The 19,366-nt window shown below is 43.6% G+C and overlaps 1 protein-coding gene across 1 annotated transcript; it reads left to right on the forward strand.

Annotated features, from left to right (window-relative positions):
* The first annotated feature begins 1,803 nt into the window (after positions 1-1,803).
* On the forward strand, positions 1,804-18,463 carry LOC5566424 (adenosine monophosphate-protein transferase FICD homolog). Its single transcript, XM_001650774.2, has 3 exons — positions 1,804-2,901; positions 3,119-3,712; positions 18,053-18,463. Coding segments are annotated over exons 1-3 (1,500 nt in total). The 5' UTR covers positions 1,804-1,996; the 3' UTR covers positions 18,054-18,463.
* The last annotated feature ends 903 nt before the right edge of the window (positions 18,464-19,366 follow it).

A 19,366-nucleotide genomic window follows, 5' to 3' on the forward strand; every position in this document is an offset into this window, starting at 1 on the left:
ACAGCTCCAATTAGTTGAGGTTAGGTAAGAAGCCGGGTTGTTCCCGGCACAACCTATGACAAACAATTTTGTTTGTTGTTGATTTTTAATTCCTTTCAGAAGTAACTGTTGAGTGTATGTTTCAATCATCCCTCCTCGTATCGAGACAACTTAATTGTATGAGTACACTATGAACGTGTTGTCAGTGTTGTTATTGTTTATGCTAAGTTGAATGTAAATAAATATCATTCGTTCGAGTACTGTTGAGAAGTACACCGGTGTTTTGTTCTTTCTCCGGTCCGTTTGCTCCGTGGTTTGTTTTTTCTCGTTCGCTGTTGTTGTCCGCTGTGTGGTGCCTCCAACAGGTTATCGGCCCAGGTATGGACGAGAAATTTAAAGTCGCCGCGTTTGATGGTTCCGGCTTCCACAACTGGAAGTTCCGGATGGAAACCATTCTGGATACGTTCGATCTACTTGATTGCCTCCACCGGGAGATTGCTGAGATCGACGAGTTGGGCGAGATGGCTGCCGACTCCGCGGAAGTGAAAACGGAAAAGAAAAGACAAATGGTGGAACGAAGAGCCGCGGAGAAGAAGTGCAAAGCTTTGATTATTTCAGCCATTGCTGATAATCAGCTTGAATTAGTGAAAGATTGTGCTACTCTGAAGCAAATGTTTTGATGGGATCAACAGAAAGAGAGAAGAAGACATCGACAGTGCAGATCAAAGTTCCAGAACTGATGAAGCGGAATAGAGATGTTCGTTGGGTTCCAGTTCAAGAACAGCAGGCAGGGGCAACAGCTCGAAAGAAAACCCCCAGCAAGAAGGTGTGTTATGCGGACTGTTTGGATTCCGAATCCGAGCAAACGACGAGGTTTTAAACCAGAAGTGACCGATTGGCTCGGATAGGGGGAGCTGTTTGTTTTCAAGTGTGATCCTGCTGTAATGTGTGACGAACTTGTGTTAGTGTCCTGATTAGGAGATCTGTAGGATAAAGCCGAATATAGGTGAAAATCGGTGGTCAAATGGCATAAATGGTTTTTAACTTTAGAGATGAGGTTTTCCAGAGTTTGTAATGATTATGAACAGAACTGTGATATAGATTATCTGTGATACTCGGAATGATGACTTGAGGGGGAGTGTTGAGTGTATGTTTCAATCATCCCTCCTCGTATCGAGACAACTTAATTGTATGAGTACACTATGAACGTGTTGTCAGTGTTGTTATTGTTTATGCTAAGTTGAATGTAAATAAATATCATTCGTTCGAGTACTGTTGAGAAGTACACCGGTGTTTTGTTCTTTCTCCGGTCCGTTTGCTCCGTGGTTTGTTTTTTCTCGTTCGCTGTTGTTGTCCGCTGTGTGGTGCCTCCAACAGTAACGAGATTCTTCATATAAAATCATGATGGAAATGGTTTGGATGATCAGGGTGATGAATTGGGATTTTGACCAACAAAAATATGGAATAAAAAAGGGGACTCTGCTCAAAAGCTGAAAAAATCAGCAAATTATGGTGAACAAATAAATTTTATTTACCGAAAAATCCAGTAAATGACTGCAGAAAGATTTACTGACTAAACCAGCATTTTTAATGACAGCTCGAGAACCTTGTCGATTTACGGAGTTTTCAGTTCTTATGGAAATTACCGATAAAACTCTGCTGTTCAAAAACCCAGAAAAATTTTACCGACTTCGGTAATAAAATCTTAGTGTGTACCCATTTTGATTTGATTTCAGATTTTTCTCAAAACGATAAAAACGATAAGTTTTAAGCCTACTATCGCACAGCTCTTATGGCATTTAAAACTCCAACAACAAAAGAGTCCGAAACAAAACAATCCACTGCAGTTTCACCACGTCAAAGAACTGTGAAAGGATTTGGTGCAGATTTTCCGTTCTAAAAAATCGCGTGGATTGGCGTGAAATTTATTAAAGAATCTAGCGACAATCGTTGAAATGAGTAGTAGCAATCAATAATTGTTGTAAGTAGAAGCGTGTGCTAGCAAAATTGTTAAAATATGTGTTGTGTTTGTGGAGAACAATCGCCCGACCTGAAAAATGGGCTCCAGAAGCAATCCCGCTCAGCGAGGAGAAGCGCATCCAAGAAATGGCGCTACCAAATGAATAGCTTTCACTATTTCGTCATCTTCGCCAGTGGTTCGTTGTTTTCCGGGCTGATGTTCGGTTTGCTGAATTACGCTCCCAAATATGTGCTGCTGCCAACGAGAAGTGCGCCACATCACCTTCCGGATGGGAAGTTTCTGCAGATTTCGGATGAAGCGCGGGTGATGGAACCGTATTTCCCGGCGGTTCGAATGGCCGGAAGATTGGGGGATGGTAATAATGGCAGTGGCAAGATCCGGACTGAGCCGCATGACACCAACGAGCAGGAAGCGCTCAGTTCCTTGAAGGTGGCCATTGAAATGAAAACGATGGGGAAGGATGACAAAGCGGCCAGATTGTTCCAACACGCTTTGGCCCTGTCCCCTAAGCATCCGGAGATTCTGACCAAGTATGGGGAGTTCTTGGAGCACAACCAGCAGGACGTCGTCAGGGCGGACCACTATTACTATCAAGCACTGACGGTAAATCCATCCCACTCGGAAGCGCTGGCAAATCGACAGAGGACGGCGCAAATCGTGGAACATCTGGATCAGAAACGGTTCGAGCGGTTGGACCAAAAGAGGGACGCCTTGTCTTCGGTTTCGGACACCAATATGGCTCTGAAGAGGGCCGAGAAGGAGGCTTACATTCAGCACATCTATCATTCGGTGGGCATTGAGGGGAACACGATGAGTTTGGCCCAAACCCGGTCGATCCTGGAGACGCGAATGGCCGTCGATGGGAAGAGTATCGATGAGCATAACGAAATTCTAGGCTTGGATGCGGCTATGAAGTACATTAATGCGACGTTGGTTAACAAGTAAGTGGTCAGCCAGGGCTGAAGCAGGTCTCATTTTAGACACTTATTTCACTATTTTAATGCAATTCTCTGAAAAGTCTATTTTGAATGGAATGGTTCTAGTTTCCCCTCTGTTAACCAAATGGGGTTTTAAAAGTTATTTTTTCCTTCTGCTGTTTCTAAAGCCAAGGGGTAGACAATGTTGAGTTCTTTTCTAAGATACTTCGATTTATTTCAGAAATGATTTTATAACGTTAAAAGACATCTTGGAAATTCATCGACGCGTTCTGGGTCATGTGGATCCCATCGAGGGAGGCGAGTTTCGTCGTTCGCAAGTTTACGTCGGTGGCCATGTGCCGCCCGGTCCCGGAGATTTGTCCATTCTGATGAACCATTTCGAGAGCTGGCTCAACTCGAAGCAGGCTTTTCTGTTCCACCCGGTCAAATACGCAGCCATGGCCCATTACAAACTGGTCCACATTCATCCATTCAGCGATGGCAACGGAAGAACTTCGCGGCTTCTAATGAACACCTTGCTGATGCGTGCCGGCTATCCTCCGGTCATCATTCAGAAACAGCACCGCCACAAATATTACGACTATCTGCAGGTGGCAAACGAAGGGGACATCCGGCCGTTTGTACGGTTTATAGCGGACTGCACCGAACGGACGCTGGATTTGTATCTCTGGGCAACAAGTGAACTTTCACATCCGGTCCCGCTGCTGGCGCAGGAAACTATGCCAGATGGCGTGCCGCTGATAAATAGTTTCGAGAAGGAGTCGACAATCGAAGGAAGCGGCGCAGGTGAAGCTATTCGGATAGGAACCATTTGGTAAGTTTGGATTGTGTCTTTTTAACCTTAGTAAGCACTACGAGTCTTTCAAAATTTAAATCAATGCATCTTTCGATCTGAACAACCCAGCAGTTTGAAATTTTCTGTCAGTTTTTTGAAAATACAGATGCTTGAAATGGAAGTTTATGGAAACGAAGTATTTTTCCGAATTAAAGGCACGAGTTGGGTGAATTCATTTTATCTCAATTGAATTGAATTGACTGTAATTTCTGTAATTCTTTTGCCAGACGCCCATCAAAGTTCTCCTCAGAAATCCAAATATGCAAAAAGATCTGTCAAGAAACCTGTTCAGCAGTTTAGAAACAATCTGCTCAAGATCCATGAAACATTTGGAGTCTTTCATCGATCATGCAAGATAATTACTATGAAACTCTGAAGAAGTCTGCCAAGAATCTAGGAAGAAGGCTATTTAGTATCATTTCTAGAGTCCGCTAAGGAGCTTAAATATCCAACAAAAATTTTGTAGGCAAGATTCTTGGAAAGATTTAATTTAGGTCCAGCCATATTTATCACACACTTTCAGGACTTCGTTAAAGGTTAGTTGAATTTGTCCTCAAAAATACTCAAACAAATTTCAAGAAAAAAATCTTCAGGATTTTCTTCAAGGGTATCTTCAAAAATCCGTCAGAATCAGCTCTAGATGTTTTATGGGAAATGTGAATAGAATTCTTCAAAGCTCTTCTATGCTGCCATTTCCCTTAGAATAGGAAATACCACCAACCATGGAACAACCTTGCTATTTTAGAAATGTGGATCTGGGAAGAAGCCGTTCAAATTTGTTCTGGAATCCCCTGACATCTTTATGTTCTTGTTTTTAATTATGAATCGTGGTTTACGGCTAACCAGCCGAGTGGAAGTTTAACAACTACCGAAAAGCACGTTATACGTCTTCTCAGTGAGAATCGAACTCACGACTCCCTGATCTCTAGTTAGGGCGCGTTACCCCTACGCCATGAGAGGCTGCACAGACTGAACGATCACTAACATTAGGCAACGGACAACACGAAACACCCAGTAGCCCAGAGATGAATTTTTTTGTTTGACGAAAAGTTTTCACCGACTGGAGCGGTAATCGAATCCACACCTCGTGGCACAATACGCCTAGACGACTGACGCCGCTAATCACAAGGCCATGAAGCCCACTTCAGGCTGAGACATTTAAGCAATTATTTCACAAATATTTCAGGCTTTTTTTCTCGAAGAAAAGATTCATGGTTTCTCCTAGTGACTTATCCCAAAATATCTTCTGGTATTGTTCAATACTTACCTGTTATTTGTGAAATTGTCCTGAAATGAAATTTGTTAATGTAAATATTGTAAATAGTACTTACCTGTTAAACACCTGCAAACCTGTAAAACACTCACCTCATAAAACACACATCACCTGTAAATAGAATTAAAATATCTACCGTTTTTACCACACACGCGCCCACTGTGCATTCTGTGGTGCCAATTGAAACAGCATAACTGTTATACAATCAGGCTAGAGTGTGAGAATGTACATAAGAAAGGTAAATAAAAACAGTATTAAAACGACCGTCGCGAGTATCAGTCGACTACGTCTACCCAAATCTCGAGTTTCTCTGTCCGTCCGAATCTAAATCAGCTTATTCTAAGTTACGCGATAGTGCCGTGCTAGTGGGGGAGAAATATCGATTACATAAACGGTGCGGGCGATAAAGAACAGCCAAACTCTCTGAAGGCAAGTGATGTGAAGTGGGGAAGTGATCCAAAAAGGGAAGAAAAGTAGCCGTAAACAAACGGCGAGTGCTTGAACAAATTTATGGTCCTTCGAGCCGGATGGATAGTGAAAGTGTTAAAACAGCAGCAAATGAAGCGATTTTAATAAAAGGCTGCAAGTGTCCTGTAATTTGCAAATGGCCAAAAAGTGCGCGTAAAGTGTTGTAGCGTCCCCGGCAAAGATTTGTGCCATCTTGTACTAAAGTGTAAACAAGTGATTAGATCGCAACAAAAACAAACGAAAACAGTGAACAATACTCATTGAAGATTGCACGGTGTGAGCAAGTGTGTGTGACGCAGCCCATCAATCAGCTGCGCGATCGTCATCACGATCGCTGTTTGTTTTGCTCGTCCACTTGTGTGCACAACATAATTGCGGTGTGTCCGAAAGAAGTTTTTTTGCGAAAAAAATAAAATCGGACGAAAGGTTTGTTGCGATTAAATTTAAAAAATAAAATCAATTACGCTCTGAAGTTAAAGTGATCGTTTGACCGGAAGTGACGCTACAAAGGAAAAATGGCCGAAGAACTGCAGAAGAAGAAGACGAACATTATCGATTCGTTAGTGTTGTTGGAGCGATACGTCAAGGATTATGAGACGGATCCGAAGCAAATTGGGCTAGTGGAAGCGTGGGCGAAGCGGTTGGAGAAGCTGTACGACCAGTACCACGAGATCGCCGTACAGTTGGAGTTGCTGTCAACCGAGGACCATCCGATCGATCTCAAACAAGAGCGGATGAAGATCGACGGCAAATACTACGCGCTTTCAGCATTCTATCTGAGTAAGTTGTCCAAACCTTCTACCTCTTCTGCTAGCATCCAACCTCCATCCGGTCAGCCTATGAGGGTGAAGTTACCGGAGCTGAATCTGCCGAAGTTCAGTGGGAAGCTGGAGGATTGGTGCGTGTTCCGTGATTCCTTCGAGTCAGCGATTGGTTGTCGAACCGATATCAGCGCAGTGGAGAAGATGCAGTACCTGAAAGGCCTCGTACAGGGAGAAGCGGCTCGGGTCCTAGATCCGATCAAGATTAGCGAGCAGGGGTACAAAGACGCTTGGCGAACTCTCCGGCTGCGTTTCGAAAATAAGCGACAGTTAATCAAATGCCATATCAAAACGCTTTTTGATACTCCGACGATGAAGCGTGAATCTGCCGAGGAGCTACTGGCGCTTGTGGACCGATTCGAGCAGCAGCTTTCCGTTCTCAAGAGCTTGGGTGAACCGGCGGACAAATGGAGCTCTCTGTTGGTGTACCAAATGTCTATCCGCTTAGACCAACACACGCATCGGGAATGGGAGAGCTATTGTACGAAGCTCGACTCCGAGAATATCGCCTCTGTTCTTGGAGGGATCACCACAAAACCGAACGATTCGACCGTTGATGAATCCGCCACCATGCCTTCCTACGTCACGATGGTCAACTTCCTGCAAAATTACGCCCGAGTATTGATCGCAGTAGCACCAAACACGCCACCACTTCCGCCTCCGCCCCGCTTCAAGCCCAAATCGACCAAGCCGGCCGCATTCGCTGCGGCAGTATCAACAGCATCGTCCAGCAGTTCATCCGTTCCATCTTCCACAGTCGGGAAACCGATGATGCCGTGTGAAAGGTGTGGCCAAGACCACTATCTCTACCACTGTCCGGACTTCCGGAATCTTAACCTGAATCAGCGAACAGAATTGGTAAGACAGAAACACCTGTGTATGAATTGCTTGCGATCAAGTTCCCACTTTGCTCGAAACTGCGCCGCCCAACGATGTCGAGTGTGCTCTAAGAAGCACCACACCCTACTCCACACAAATACCGAAGTTCAATCCTCTTCTGGTGGTCAATCCACTGGATCAGCGCAGCAAGGCTCTCAAATTCCTCCTCAACCCTCTTCGCAAGCTCAGTCCGCTTCGCAAGCTCGGTCTGCTTCGCTTCCCTCCATCCAGCAACAGCTCCCCTCTACCAGTACCGCCAATCAAGCTAATGTTCAGAGCGCTTCCGGAACTCCTCAATATGCCCTCGTCACACATGCCAAGGAGGCGTGTCCGGAAACTGTGTTCTTGCCTACCGCGCTTGTGAACATCCGAGATGCTAGGGGCCGTATCAAGGTTGCCCGCTGTTTGCTGGATTGTGCATCGCAACGCAACTTCATCTCTGGAGCGCTTTGTGAACGACTGCAGCTGCCACGTACTCGTCTGTCGCAGGAAATTGCTATCAGTGGAATAGGAACCACGTCCGCTTCCGTTGAATTCCAAACCACCGTCACTTTGATGTCTCGAGTTGCACCGTTTTCGCTGAGCAGCTCCATGTTGGTACTCCCGTCAATAACTGTCAAGCTGCCACAAGCCACTATTGACACCCGTGACTGGTCAATCCCCTCTCACATTGATCTTGCTGATCCAAGCTTCGCTGTGTCCGGCAACGTCGACATCATTCTAGGAGCCGCACACTTCTTTCAAATTCTTCGGTATGGGCGAATCAAACTCGGAGATCGACTTCCGTTGCTGCAAAACACGGAGTTCGGCTGGGTAATATCCGGAGAATGTCTGCTGGATGGGCACGACCACGCAAACCCTCGCTACTGCCAATTCAGCAATCCATGTGTCATCGAAGAGTTAGTCAACCGCTTCTGGCAGCTCGAAGAAGTTCAAGACAATCGAGGCTGGTCTCCGTCGGAACGGTTTTGCGAAGAACACTTCACCAAAAATACTACGAGGAACGCCGAAGGTCGCTACGTAGTGAAACTTCCCAAGCGTGAAGAACTTCTCTCGCAGTTGAGGAACAACCGTTACAATGCAACCCGTCGCTTCTACTCCCTTGAACGGTCACTGCAGACGGACTCCGAAAAAAGAAGGATGTATCACAAGTTCATCGAAGAATACGAACAGCTCCACCACATGCGGGAGGTCGGCCCTGAAGAAGCCGATGTTCAGCCGCAATACTTCCTACCCCACCATGCCGTCATGAAGCTCGATAGTTCAACCACCAAGTTACGCACCGTTTTCGACGCATCATGCCGCTCGAAATCTGGACTGTCCCTGAACGACGTCTTGCTTCCTGGGCCTACAATTCAGGACTCCTTGGTCAAGATTATCATGCGCTTCAGATTCCACCAGTTTGTTGTCTCTGCCGACATCGAGAAGATGTTCCGGCAAATCCTGGTCCACCCGTCGGACCAGCCGTTACAGCGAATCGTATGGCGCGATGATCCCGATTCTCCGTTGAAGACGTTCCAGTTGTGCACCGTAACGTACGGTACCAACAGTGCTCCATTCCTGTCGACCAGGGTACTCCAGAAGCTAGCAGACGACGAAGAACGACAATATCCGCTGGCAGCACCAGCCCTCCGCAACGACTTCTATGTCGATAATCTTCTTTCTGGTTCAGATGACGAAAATTCTCTCGCCGTGACCTGTGAACAACTGATCGCAATGCTCGCATCAGCAGGTATTACTCTCCGCCAATGGTCGTCAAACAGCCAAACCTTACTCGACACCATTCCACCGGAGCTCCGAGAGACGAGCGCACTCCGAGATTTGAACCACGAAGCCTCCGTTACAACGCTTGGTTTGCGATGGGAACCGTCAACCGATTTCTTGCTATTCAAGCCTCCTCATTGGACCGAATTTCCGGTGCTCAGCAAGCGGGCACTTGCGTCGCACATCAGCAGTCTGTTCGATCCACTAGGCTTTGCTTGTCCAACGATTGCAAAGGCAAAGATGAAGCTCCAAACCCTCTGGAGGCTGCAGCTCGATTGGGATTCACCCGTACCTGACGGGTTCGCGCAAGACTGGGAAGAATTCAAGCAGAAACTTTCCGGCTTCGACCAACTCCGAATTCCTCGACATGTTTTCCGTCCCGGCTACCTTCGGCTGGAATTACATGGGTTCAGCGATGCTTCACAGCTTGGGTACGGAGCATGCGTGTATATCCGTTCGATTCACGACCAGAATCAGTATACAGTGCGCCTACTTGTCGCGAAATCCAAGATCGCGCCAATCAACATCAAGACCATTCCTCGCCTGGAGCTGTGTGCCGCTGTGCTTCTGTCAAAACTGTTAGGTCAGGTTCTGGAAAACTTCAACTACGACACTGCGATCAATCTTTGGACGGACTCAACGATCGTGTTGAATTGGATTTCCGGACTACCACTTACGTGGGCTCCTTTCGTCGCCAACCGTGTCGCCGAAATACAAGAATTGACGAGTCAAGCGACCTGGAACCACGTACCATCTCAAGACAACCCGGCAGACCTTATCTCACGAGGAATGGATCTCGACGAGCTCATGGACAGTGCCCTGTGGTGGCATGGTCCGCGGTGGCTATGTTCCGACCAGCATCCGTGGCCGGAAAAATATGTTCCAAGAGCAAATATCGACAATGAAAGACGGCGTGTTGTTGCCTTGCCGGTAATCGAAGAAGTTCAGGAGGATTTGATCTTTCGATATTCCAGTCTGCGTCATCTGCTTCGAATTGGTACTCTACTCCGCCGGTTCTGTGAGAACTGCGTGCGTCGAAAGCACAAACAACCTTTGGAGCTTGGACCCCTCTCTCCACCAGAAATCGATCGCACTCTTCTCGACCTCGTCCGTCGGGTTCAGCAGCAACACTTCCAGGAAGAATACCGCCTTCTGTGTTCCAATCGTCCTGTTCATCAACGGTCGAAACTGCGTTTCCTCCATCCACAAGTCGTGGACGGTATAATTCGAGTTGGCGGCCGGCTCCACAATGCGAGAATACCGATCGACGAAAAGCATCCCATCGTTTTACCAAACAAGCATCGCTTGACCGAGATGATCGCCAGAAGAGAGCACATCAAAACGTTGCACGCTGGACCTGGTTTACTTCTGTCGACACTACGTCAACGATACTGGCCTCTTGGCGGCCGGAACCTAGTGCGCACCATCGTCAACCGTTGCATGACGTGCGCAAGAGCGAAGCCGAAAAGCCTGGAGCAGTTGATGGGAAACCTTCCACAAGTTCGGGTCAATCAGGCGCACCCATTCGAGAATGTTGGAGTAGATCTCGCTGGGCCAATCTACGTTCGTACCACGTTGCGGAATACTCGCAGCCCTTCCATTAAAGCTTACATTGTTGTCTACGTCTGTTTGGCAACGAAGGCGGTCCACCTCGATTTAGTCACTGACCTAACCAGCGAAGCGTTTATCGCCAGCCTCCGACGTTTCAGCGGACGGAGAGGAATTCCCGCTCACATCTATTGTGACAACGGTACGAACTTCGTCGGGGCCCACAGAGAACTAAAGGAGCTCCGAAAACTGTTCAATTCGCAACATCATCAAGAAGCGGTAGCAAAGGCTTGTGCGGACGATGGAAGCCATTTCCATTTCATTCCGCCACGCTCACCGACATTCGGTGGTATTTGGGAAGCTTGCGTAAAATCCGTGAAGCAACTGTTGCGCCGCATCCTTGGTAATGCCCACCTAAATGAGATCCAGCTGCAAACCGCACTGATCCAAATTGAAGCCCAGTTAAATTCGCGTCCAATCACTCCGTTGCCTGCAAGTCCTTCGGATGAAATGGCCCTAACGCCAGGCCATTTCCTGATTGGTCGGCCGCTCAACGCAATTCCCGATCCAGACCTTCAGAACATTCCCGAAAATCGATTGTCCCGCTGGCAACGCGTTCAACAGTTGACACAACACTTTTGGAACCGCTGGCACAAGGAATATCTGGCAACTCTGCAGAATCGGTACCGTTGGAACACGGAATTGGACAACCTAGCAGTTGGTTCAATCGTCGCACTCGTGGATGAGCGATATCCACCGCAAAAATGGCTCCTCGGCCGTATCCTCAGCGTTCATCCTGGTTCAGATGGCCTAGTTCGTGTAGCGACCGTGAAGACAAGTTCCGGAACTACCCAACGTGCAGTCGGAAAGCTTTGTCTCCTACCGGTAGAAATCGATCTGGCCAATGTAACATCGTGTCCAACTTCATCAACCAACCAAATTTCGCCAGTCGAGAGGACTCCTGGCCCAAGCTCGGGGGAATCGAGCGTGTTCCTGGAGCATCTGTAAAGAGGAACGAAGCTCTCCGTTGGGTCCTCGGACCCAACGGATGGGACTTCGCCACAGGCAAGTACCATTTCGTTCCCTTTCCATCCAGAGATTCAGCCGTTCACCCTTTCCAGAAACGTTCAGCTTCCAGTTCCAACAACCCTATTCAACAATTTCAATTTCATCAACCAATCAAATTCCGCCAGTTGAGAGGACTCCTGGCCCAAGCTCGGGGGAATCGAGCGTGTTCCTGGAGCATCTGTAAAGAGGAACGAAGCTCTCCGTTGGGTCCTCGGACCCAACGGATGGGACTTCGCCACAGGCAAGTACCATTTCGTTCCCTTTCCATCCAGAAATTCAGCCGTTCACCCTTTCCAGAAACGTTCAGCTTCCAGTTCCATCAACCCCATGCAGAAATTCCGTCCAACAACCATGTCCACGTTGAAGTTTCGGTCACTGGCACTCCATACCTGAAGACGATGAAGATCACCGTGCGGAGCATCACCGCCGCTAATGCCCTGTGAATTCAAATTTCATTGGCGGCCGGGATGTTCAATACTTACCTGTTATTTGTGAAATTGTCCTGAAATGAAATTTGTTAATGTAAATATTGTAAATAGTACTTACCTGTTAAACACCTGCAAACCTGTAAAACACTCACCTCATAAAACACACATCACCTGTAAATAGAATTAAAATATCTACCGTTTTTACCACACACGCGCCCACTGTGCATTCTGTGGTGCCAATTGAAACAGCATAACTGTTATACAATCAGGCTAGAGTGTGAGAATGTACATAAGAAAGGTAAATAAAAACAGTATTAAAACGACCGTCGCGAGTATCAGTCGACTACGTCTACCCAAATCTCGAGTTTCTCTCTCCGTCCGAATCTAAATCAGCTTATTCTAAGTTACGCGATAGTGCCGTGCTAGTGGGGGAGAAATATCGATTACATAAACGGTGCGGGCGATAAAGAACAGCCAAACTCTCTGAAGGCAAGTGATGTGAAGTGGGGAAGTGATCCAAAAAGGGAAGAAAAGTAGCCGTAAACAAACGGCGAGTGCTTGAACAGGTATACTTTCTGAGATTCTCCCAGGCATTTTTCAGAGATTTTTCAAAGGATATTTCAGCATATCTACTTCCGGAATTTCCACAATACTGAAAATTTTCCTTTGGCAAGTTAGTTCCTACGCCGATTTTTTAGTTGGTCTGCCAGCCATTTTCATATGGATTCTTTCAATAATTCATTAACAGATTCTCGAAAGAATTGGTACCAAAAATCCTCAAGGGATTGTTTCAAGAAATCTTGAAAGAAATCATCCAGGAATTCCTCAAAAAGTTCGACCAGGGATTCTTCATTAGTTCTTCACCAGAAATTTCTCTATGAATTTCTGCAGCATTTTATCGAATGATGCAGGATGTCCTGCAGTTCTTTCAAACATTTCTCAACCTCCAAGGATTCTTCAAAAGTTTATTTAAGGCTTTACATCAGTTAACGCTGCCGCAATTATCTCAATTATTTCTTCAATTATTCCGTCCTATGCTTTTCCCCTGTCCATAGGTGATGGGATTGACGGTGATTCATCAAGTGATTACATATTGTTGATATTGTGAAAAATTACTCTAATGCTAATATATTGATCGCGAAAATTTATCGTAATTATAACTTATAAATTGTAAGCTAGTCTAATAGTTTTAAGTTAAATAATGACATGTGTTTCAATGCTTAAATATATTTAACACTTGATTTATCACACCTTCAGCATGAGTTTAGTTACTGTCGCATGATCTAACACCAGATAACTACGCGTAATGCTGGAGGGACCGGCAGGGCCTACTACCAGTCTCTACTAACACTCAAATCACTAACAAGACTGGGAAACCAACGATCACCTTCTTCAGTAGCACTATTTCTAATAGTAGTATTAGTTCAATATACATAAATCTTTTTCAGTAGACCACGAGGCGCAAGAGTGGGTGCGGGTGGTCTCTGCGTCTCACAGGTCATTGAAAATAGGCATTTATGTTAGGTTTACTAACAATGTAGTAATTATTACCTTAGTAATACCGTAAGGTGCCGTAATTCAGCGCATCGCCTAAATCCGTAAGCGTATTTGGTCCAAAATTTGTTGAAATTTAAGAAAAATTTTGAAATTTACCCATACCGCTATTTGTATATGCTGGTAATGCATCATAATTCCAATCCAAATTATCATTAACAATAATTTACGATTTTTGAGAAATATTGCAAATTGTTCTGAATTACGGCATTTTACGGTCTTGCGTTATTTAGTAAGGTAGGTTGTAGCGGTATTAGAGATGGTTTAGTAGTGTTACTGATATATGTATAATAATTAGAAAACCGATGGCACTGTTGTTACTGAAATGTTTCATTTTTAACTATCTTTTTATAATATAATATAATATTGTTGAACAAAATGCTGTAATTTATAACAAATTTAATTCTCTAAGCATTCTTGCACTACTTTGCATTTATCACAGCAACACTGGCGACATTAGCGTTCTTTGAGTAGTATTATGTAGTAGTAACCTCTATCGTTTTTATTCTAACGATCATAACATAATTACTGTGAGCGTAGTAGTGGTAATAACATAGAAGTAGCTTTTGTATTTGTAGTTAAGGTATCATGGTATATGTTCTCTGTCCTTTGGTTCAGAAAGGGGTATGGGCGCGTTCTGCCAACTCGGTCGAGGCAGATTTCTTGTGTGAACAAGTTACAACATGGACGTTCTAAAGTTCCAGAATGAAGTGTTGTGCATTTGAAGATGGGATGGATTCGCGTTCGTGCTTTACTTCTGCTTATCTATAAAGTTATATACAATGACTGACCCTTAGCTTAACTATTTAAATTAACAGTTGCAAATACAATAATCGTTTTGAGCTTACTAACATGTCGTCGCGTTAATTTTATCTTAATGATCTTTTATCTACATCCGTCGATCCATTCTGAATGGCCGTTGTGAGAATATCACCAAGAACTTCTCACATGCAATAAAGCTGGATTGTCATACATTGAAACATCAAGGTTCTTGCTCTTTCGGATTCTTTTTTTGTTGTTTATCATCAGTTTCAGGGATTGTTATCGTGGGAATCCAAAGAGCGAATTTTGTATGACTTCAATGTACGCCAATACTGCCATCAAGCATGTAACAATCACTAACATTCATTTCTTTATCCTTGTTTTCATATCTAACCCGCATCGAGGAATAATTCATCGAAGAGGAAAGGCATCTCTTATCATGGCAGCGTAATTACCGAGAAAACGTCGGTTTGCGGTCGCATCTCTCCATTCTCGGTTCTGCCTCACGCTCGCCAAATCGATACGCACTTGATCCGCCCACCTAGCTTGCTGCACTCCACGCCTTTGCTAAGTATAAAGTTTCTGTAATCATTGAATACTAATTGAAAGGTAAATCAAATGAACTTATTATTTAACTAATAACAAATTTGTTCCACAGAGCGATTTACAAAACACCACACAAAATCCCTCCTTTCACATATCCTTAGGCAAAACACTTCACTACCGTTATATGTATGACTGATTCATGTTCTTTCGACCTTGCATCATTCATACGTGTAGGGGAAGTCTAGAGTAAAAGCAAAACTTAAAGAACCTTCTGGTCAAAGATGTTGCGTTGCCTACTTCCAAAACTCCAAATCCCCCGGTGTATTATGGAAGGTATGAGTTTTCAAACTTATGCTGGAGACTTGGCCCCTGACCCCCTTGTACATCAATAAAATAAAATAAAATAAAATAAAATAAAATAAAATTATTCCGTCCTATGCTTTTCAATAAATTCCTTTGGAAAATACTGCAAGATTTTATCCTGATATTCAATTATTTTTTTAAATTCTCTTAGCGATTTATTTTGGATAACCTCTCAGACTTCCCCGAGATTCCAGGAGTTCTTTCATGGACCCTTGTAGCAGATCATCGAAGGTTCTTTTTAGATCTTATACATGTTTCATCAGAAGTTAATTTACTTGATATTATTTAGAATTACCTGTAGAATGTTTTTGAAACGACAATTTTGTAGGAAATCCTTAAAAAATCCTCTCGCTGGAGAAATTACTGGTTTAATTCTGAAAGATGTTCTAAACAGGGAACTATCCTAGGAAAATCGATGGGAGATTCACTCAATAAATTTCTAAAAGTCTTAGGTATTTCTTGAAACGTTTATGAAATCCTGAAAGAAGACGAAGAAGATGGAGACGGAGGAGTCGCTTTGCGCTGCTGGTTTCTCCGGAACCAAAAACTCCAAGAGGAAGAAGTTGAATCCGGTCGCTGTCGACGACGACAAAATTCACCAGCAGCTGCTGGGAAGCAACCGATTTGTCACGCTGGCGAATCTCCCCCAATCGGCCGCTGGAAAATCCAACCCGGTGGTGTCGGCCCGGATAAAACCGGGAAGAAGAAGAAACCACCCTTGGTTGTAAAGAACGGTATCTTCAGTGACATAGCTGGAAAAATGGTGCCAAGCAACGCTGTACTAACGTACAAACTCACCCGTTTTGGCACCAAAATCCAGTGCACCACTGCCGAGGACGTAAACAAGGTGCAGGCGCACCTACAATAACATGGCATCGAGTACTACACGTACGACAAGCCAGAAGAGCGCCCGTACCATGTGATGTTAAGCGGTCTTTCGCTAGTGGACGCCCTTGCATAGGGGACATTTCGATTTTGACACCAAAGCATATCATGCGACGGCTCATTCTTCATGTCTTGTCGTAAATAGGGCAACTGTAGACTCAAAATGGATAGTTGACTACAGTGACTACTTCCGGGACCACCGGATGTTCCAGAGGGAACCTGTAATTAGGGACAATTGATATTGTACTCCAATACATATCGTGCGACAGTTCATTTTTCATGTCTCGTGCTAAATAGGGCTATTGTAGACCTAAAATGGGTAATTGACTACAGTGGCCAATTTTGGCAGCCGTCGCATGATATACTTTGGTGTCGAAATCGAAATGTCCCCTATGCAAGGTTCCCCCGGGGCACTTGGCGGCGCCATGAGTGGCCAAATCTGTACAAGACTCTTTCTCAATTTATAAAAAAAAAAAAAAAACAAGAGAAAACAATATTGCGCGACATATTTTAGGTGAATAAATTGTTTGATCCCAATTCGGATCCACTACCGGCACCGATTCCGGGGAAATGGCCATATCTTGGTTGTTTCTGGATCGATCTTAATACTTGGTGCACCAATCGCTTCAGAATTTGATCTTCTATCTTCATGTGTAATATAATTTTGAATTTTTAGCCGAGACCTTTGCTAAAAACATGTCATAATTTTACTGCATAAGACATGCTTCCGGAAATCCGGATTATCACCGGTATCCGGTGGTCATAGTTCATCTCCGTGGATGCACCTCAAAACTAGATTAGTTGACCCGTCCATTACTTCTTAAAGAATTGAAATCGGTCAATTTTTGTCAAAGTTACAGCATTCCAAAGTTGGCCCAATTTTTGCCTGTCCCAGTTATTTTGACAACCCCCTGTATATCAAATATTCCATCATTTGCGATACTTTAAAATGGGGAGGGTACAAAAAAGGGGGGAGGGCTCCCTGCAAATCTTATTACAACTCTTCATATTGTATTTAAAGTTGAAAACATTATATGGCACATGAATTCCCCTGTCCTGAATATAAAACACTGTGTCGGTTTATTGATTAGATTAGATTTTTAAATAAAAATGCAAAATGTTCAAGTATATTCTAAAAATGACCTGGGGCAGACACGAACATTCTGAAAACGCCATTATTTTTGTTTATTTTTATACTTTCAAGCCCGGGGTGTCCGGTCTCTGTGCATTCATATCGACTTTTTTTGTCGAACTGTGTTATGCACTGAAAACCATCGTGCTTTTCTGTTAAAAGGTCCTGAAAAATCTCCCCAACACGTTCCGTTTCGCCCAGCCGCCGATCGCGTCCATTGGAATTCTCCAAAATTTGGAGAGCCTTTCTGCCTACGTGTGCTTTGCTTTTCTGGCCGTAACAGCTATCAAGTATTACTCATTCTCGTTACTTTCCTTTTATAAGTTATTTAGAAAAGGCATTTCTTTTCAGAACTTATCAGCAAGGAGGTAAACGTTGAACATACACTGGTAGTTTTGCCTAACGTGGTCAGTATAATTCAAGCAGAAGGTTCTCTGTGTTGTTTGAAACGTGGATCGGCTGCTGGCTGCTCCTGCTGCTCCCGAACCTGTATCACGTTAGCGTGTTATGCCAACAGTTTCAAAATTATAAGTCGTCATAGGGTCATAGGATCTAAAAAAAAATAACTTTTCGGGGATGTAGCAGGTTCCTGGTAGCAAAAATGATCGAATTCGTATATCTCAGAAGTTTTTAAAACTAGAAATACATGGCATACATGGTCATCATTGAGGCCAACAGAATCAAAATCGGTCAACACACTGATGTATGCGAGCTCTTTGAGTTTTCGGGCCGAGACGACCCTAAGTTCTAATTTGTAACTTTTTGGTAAGGACTAGAAATACGGATGGTTTGTCCACTAATCAATATCAATGATCTCTTCCTTTGCAGATATTTGCTTGCCTCCGTGCTAACAATTGCGATCGTGATACTGTTGCTACGCCAAAACGCCCAGCTAATTGTAATGCTGATTGCAATCTAGAACAAAATGCGAATGTTCCTTTTGCCTCGAAACCAAATGTCAGTCCCTGGAAAGAACGTGGAACGTGGTGAGTATCTATAATGTAGCTAAATCAATTTTGTAGAATGTTAGAATGATTTTAAAACCAGTTCAGTCCCGAGCTACATTTACAATTTCTAGTTGAGGGCAGTCACAACTACTAGTATAATATGTTACCAAAACCTTTTAAAATCCATTAGTTATGCATTGTGTCTCCAGTTTTGGAACGGTAACTTATTATATGCTAACGTTTTATATGTCTGTATAAATTGTAAATAAAGAGTTAAGTTTTATTGAAGATATTTATATCCGTAATATTTAAATGCTGCGCTTCGAGTCGATATGAAAACGCACAACGATCAACGATTTCATGATAGCATTTAACTAGATAAATGCACAAATAAGCATGATGAGCATATTTTCCAGCATTCCACAATGTGTGTCAAAAATCCAGTGAGGCGTAAAAAGATATCCTTTATTTTTATGTTTCTTTGACTACTTATACCTACCGTAAAACGGGGTAACTTTGATAATGCGGGTAACTTTGATAGTGCGTAATAGTATGACACTTCATGTCAAAGCTATTTTCGTTGGAATGAAGTGCATTTGAGGATTCATATGCAAATTTAAAAATTTACAAGATTTTAGCATTTTTGTAACGCTTACAAACAATCTGTTCTACGATCACTATTTGATAAAGTCATAATGAGTTCGTCACTTATTCATGACAGCCTAGTTATAGTAGAACATTAATTCGGTCTCAAATCTCTTAGCGAAAACCATTTTTACAAACTGGGACCATTTTTGTAATCGAAGTCAGAAATTTCCATATAGCGTTAAACGCCTAGAGGTATGCAACGCCCTATAAATGTTCCGTAATTCATTCAATTTTGTTCCATTTATACTCCATTATCAAAGTTACCCCAAAACAGAAAACCGACTTTCGATTATATGAAAAATAATATATCCATTCAGAATAAATCTTTTGGCAATCTATCAAGTGTAACCGATAGCTATGATGTCAGTACTTGTTTTAAAAATATAAAATGTAATTCTTTGTAACAGCATGCATAAATATTGAAGTTTTCTTCGAAAAAAATATCAAAGTTACCCCGTTTTACGGTACTTATTAATCACTTACCAGAAATCCTTTACAAAACCCTTAAATTCTTATTTTATGTTCACGACACTTACTTCCTACTTAT

Source organism: Aedes aegypti, chromosome 2 (assembly GCF_002204515.2).
Source record: "Aedes aegypti strain LVP_AGWG chromosome 2, AaegL5.0 Primary Assembly, whole genome shotgun sequence".
NCBI lineage: Eukaryota > Metazoa > Arthropoda > Insecta > Diptera > Culicidae > Aedes > Aedes aegypti.

Excerpts from the sequence above, each read along its gene's own strand:
- LOC5566424 (XM_001650774.2), top strand. The coding sequence starts at position 1,997 with ATGTGTTGTGTTTGTGGAGAACAATCGCCCGACCTGAAAAATGGGCTC. Across the intron at positions 2,902-3,118 it reads AATGCGACGTTGGTTAACAA|AAATGATTTTATAACGTTAA; the intron begins GTAAGTGGTCAG and ends GATTTATTTCAG.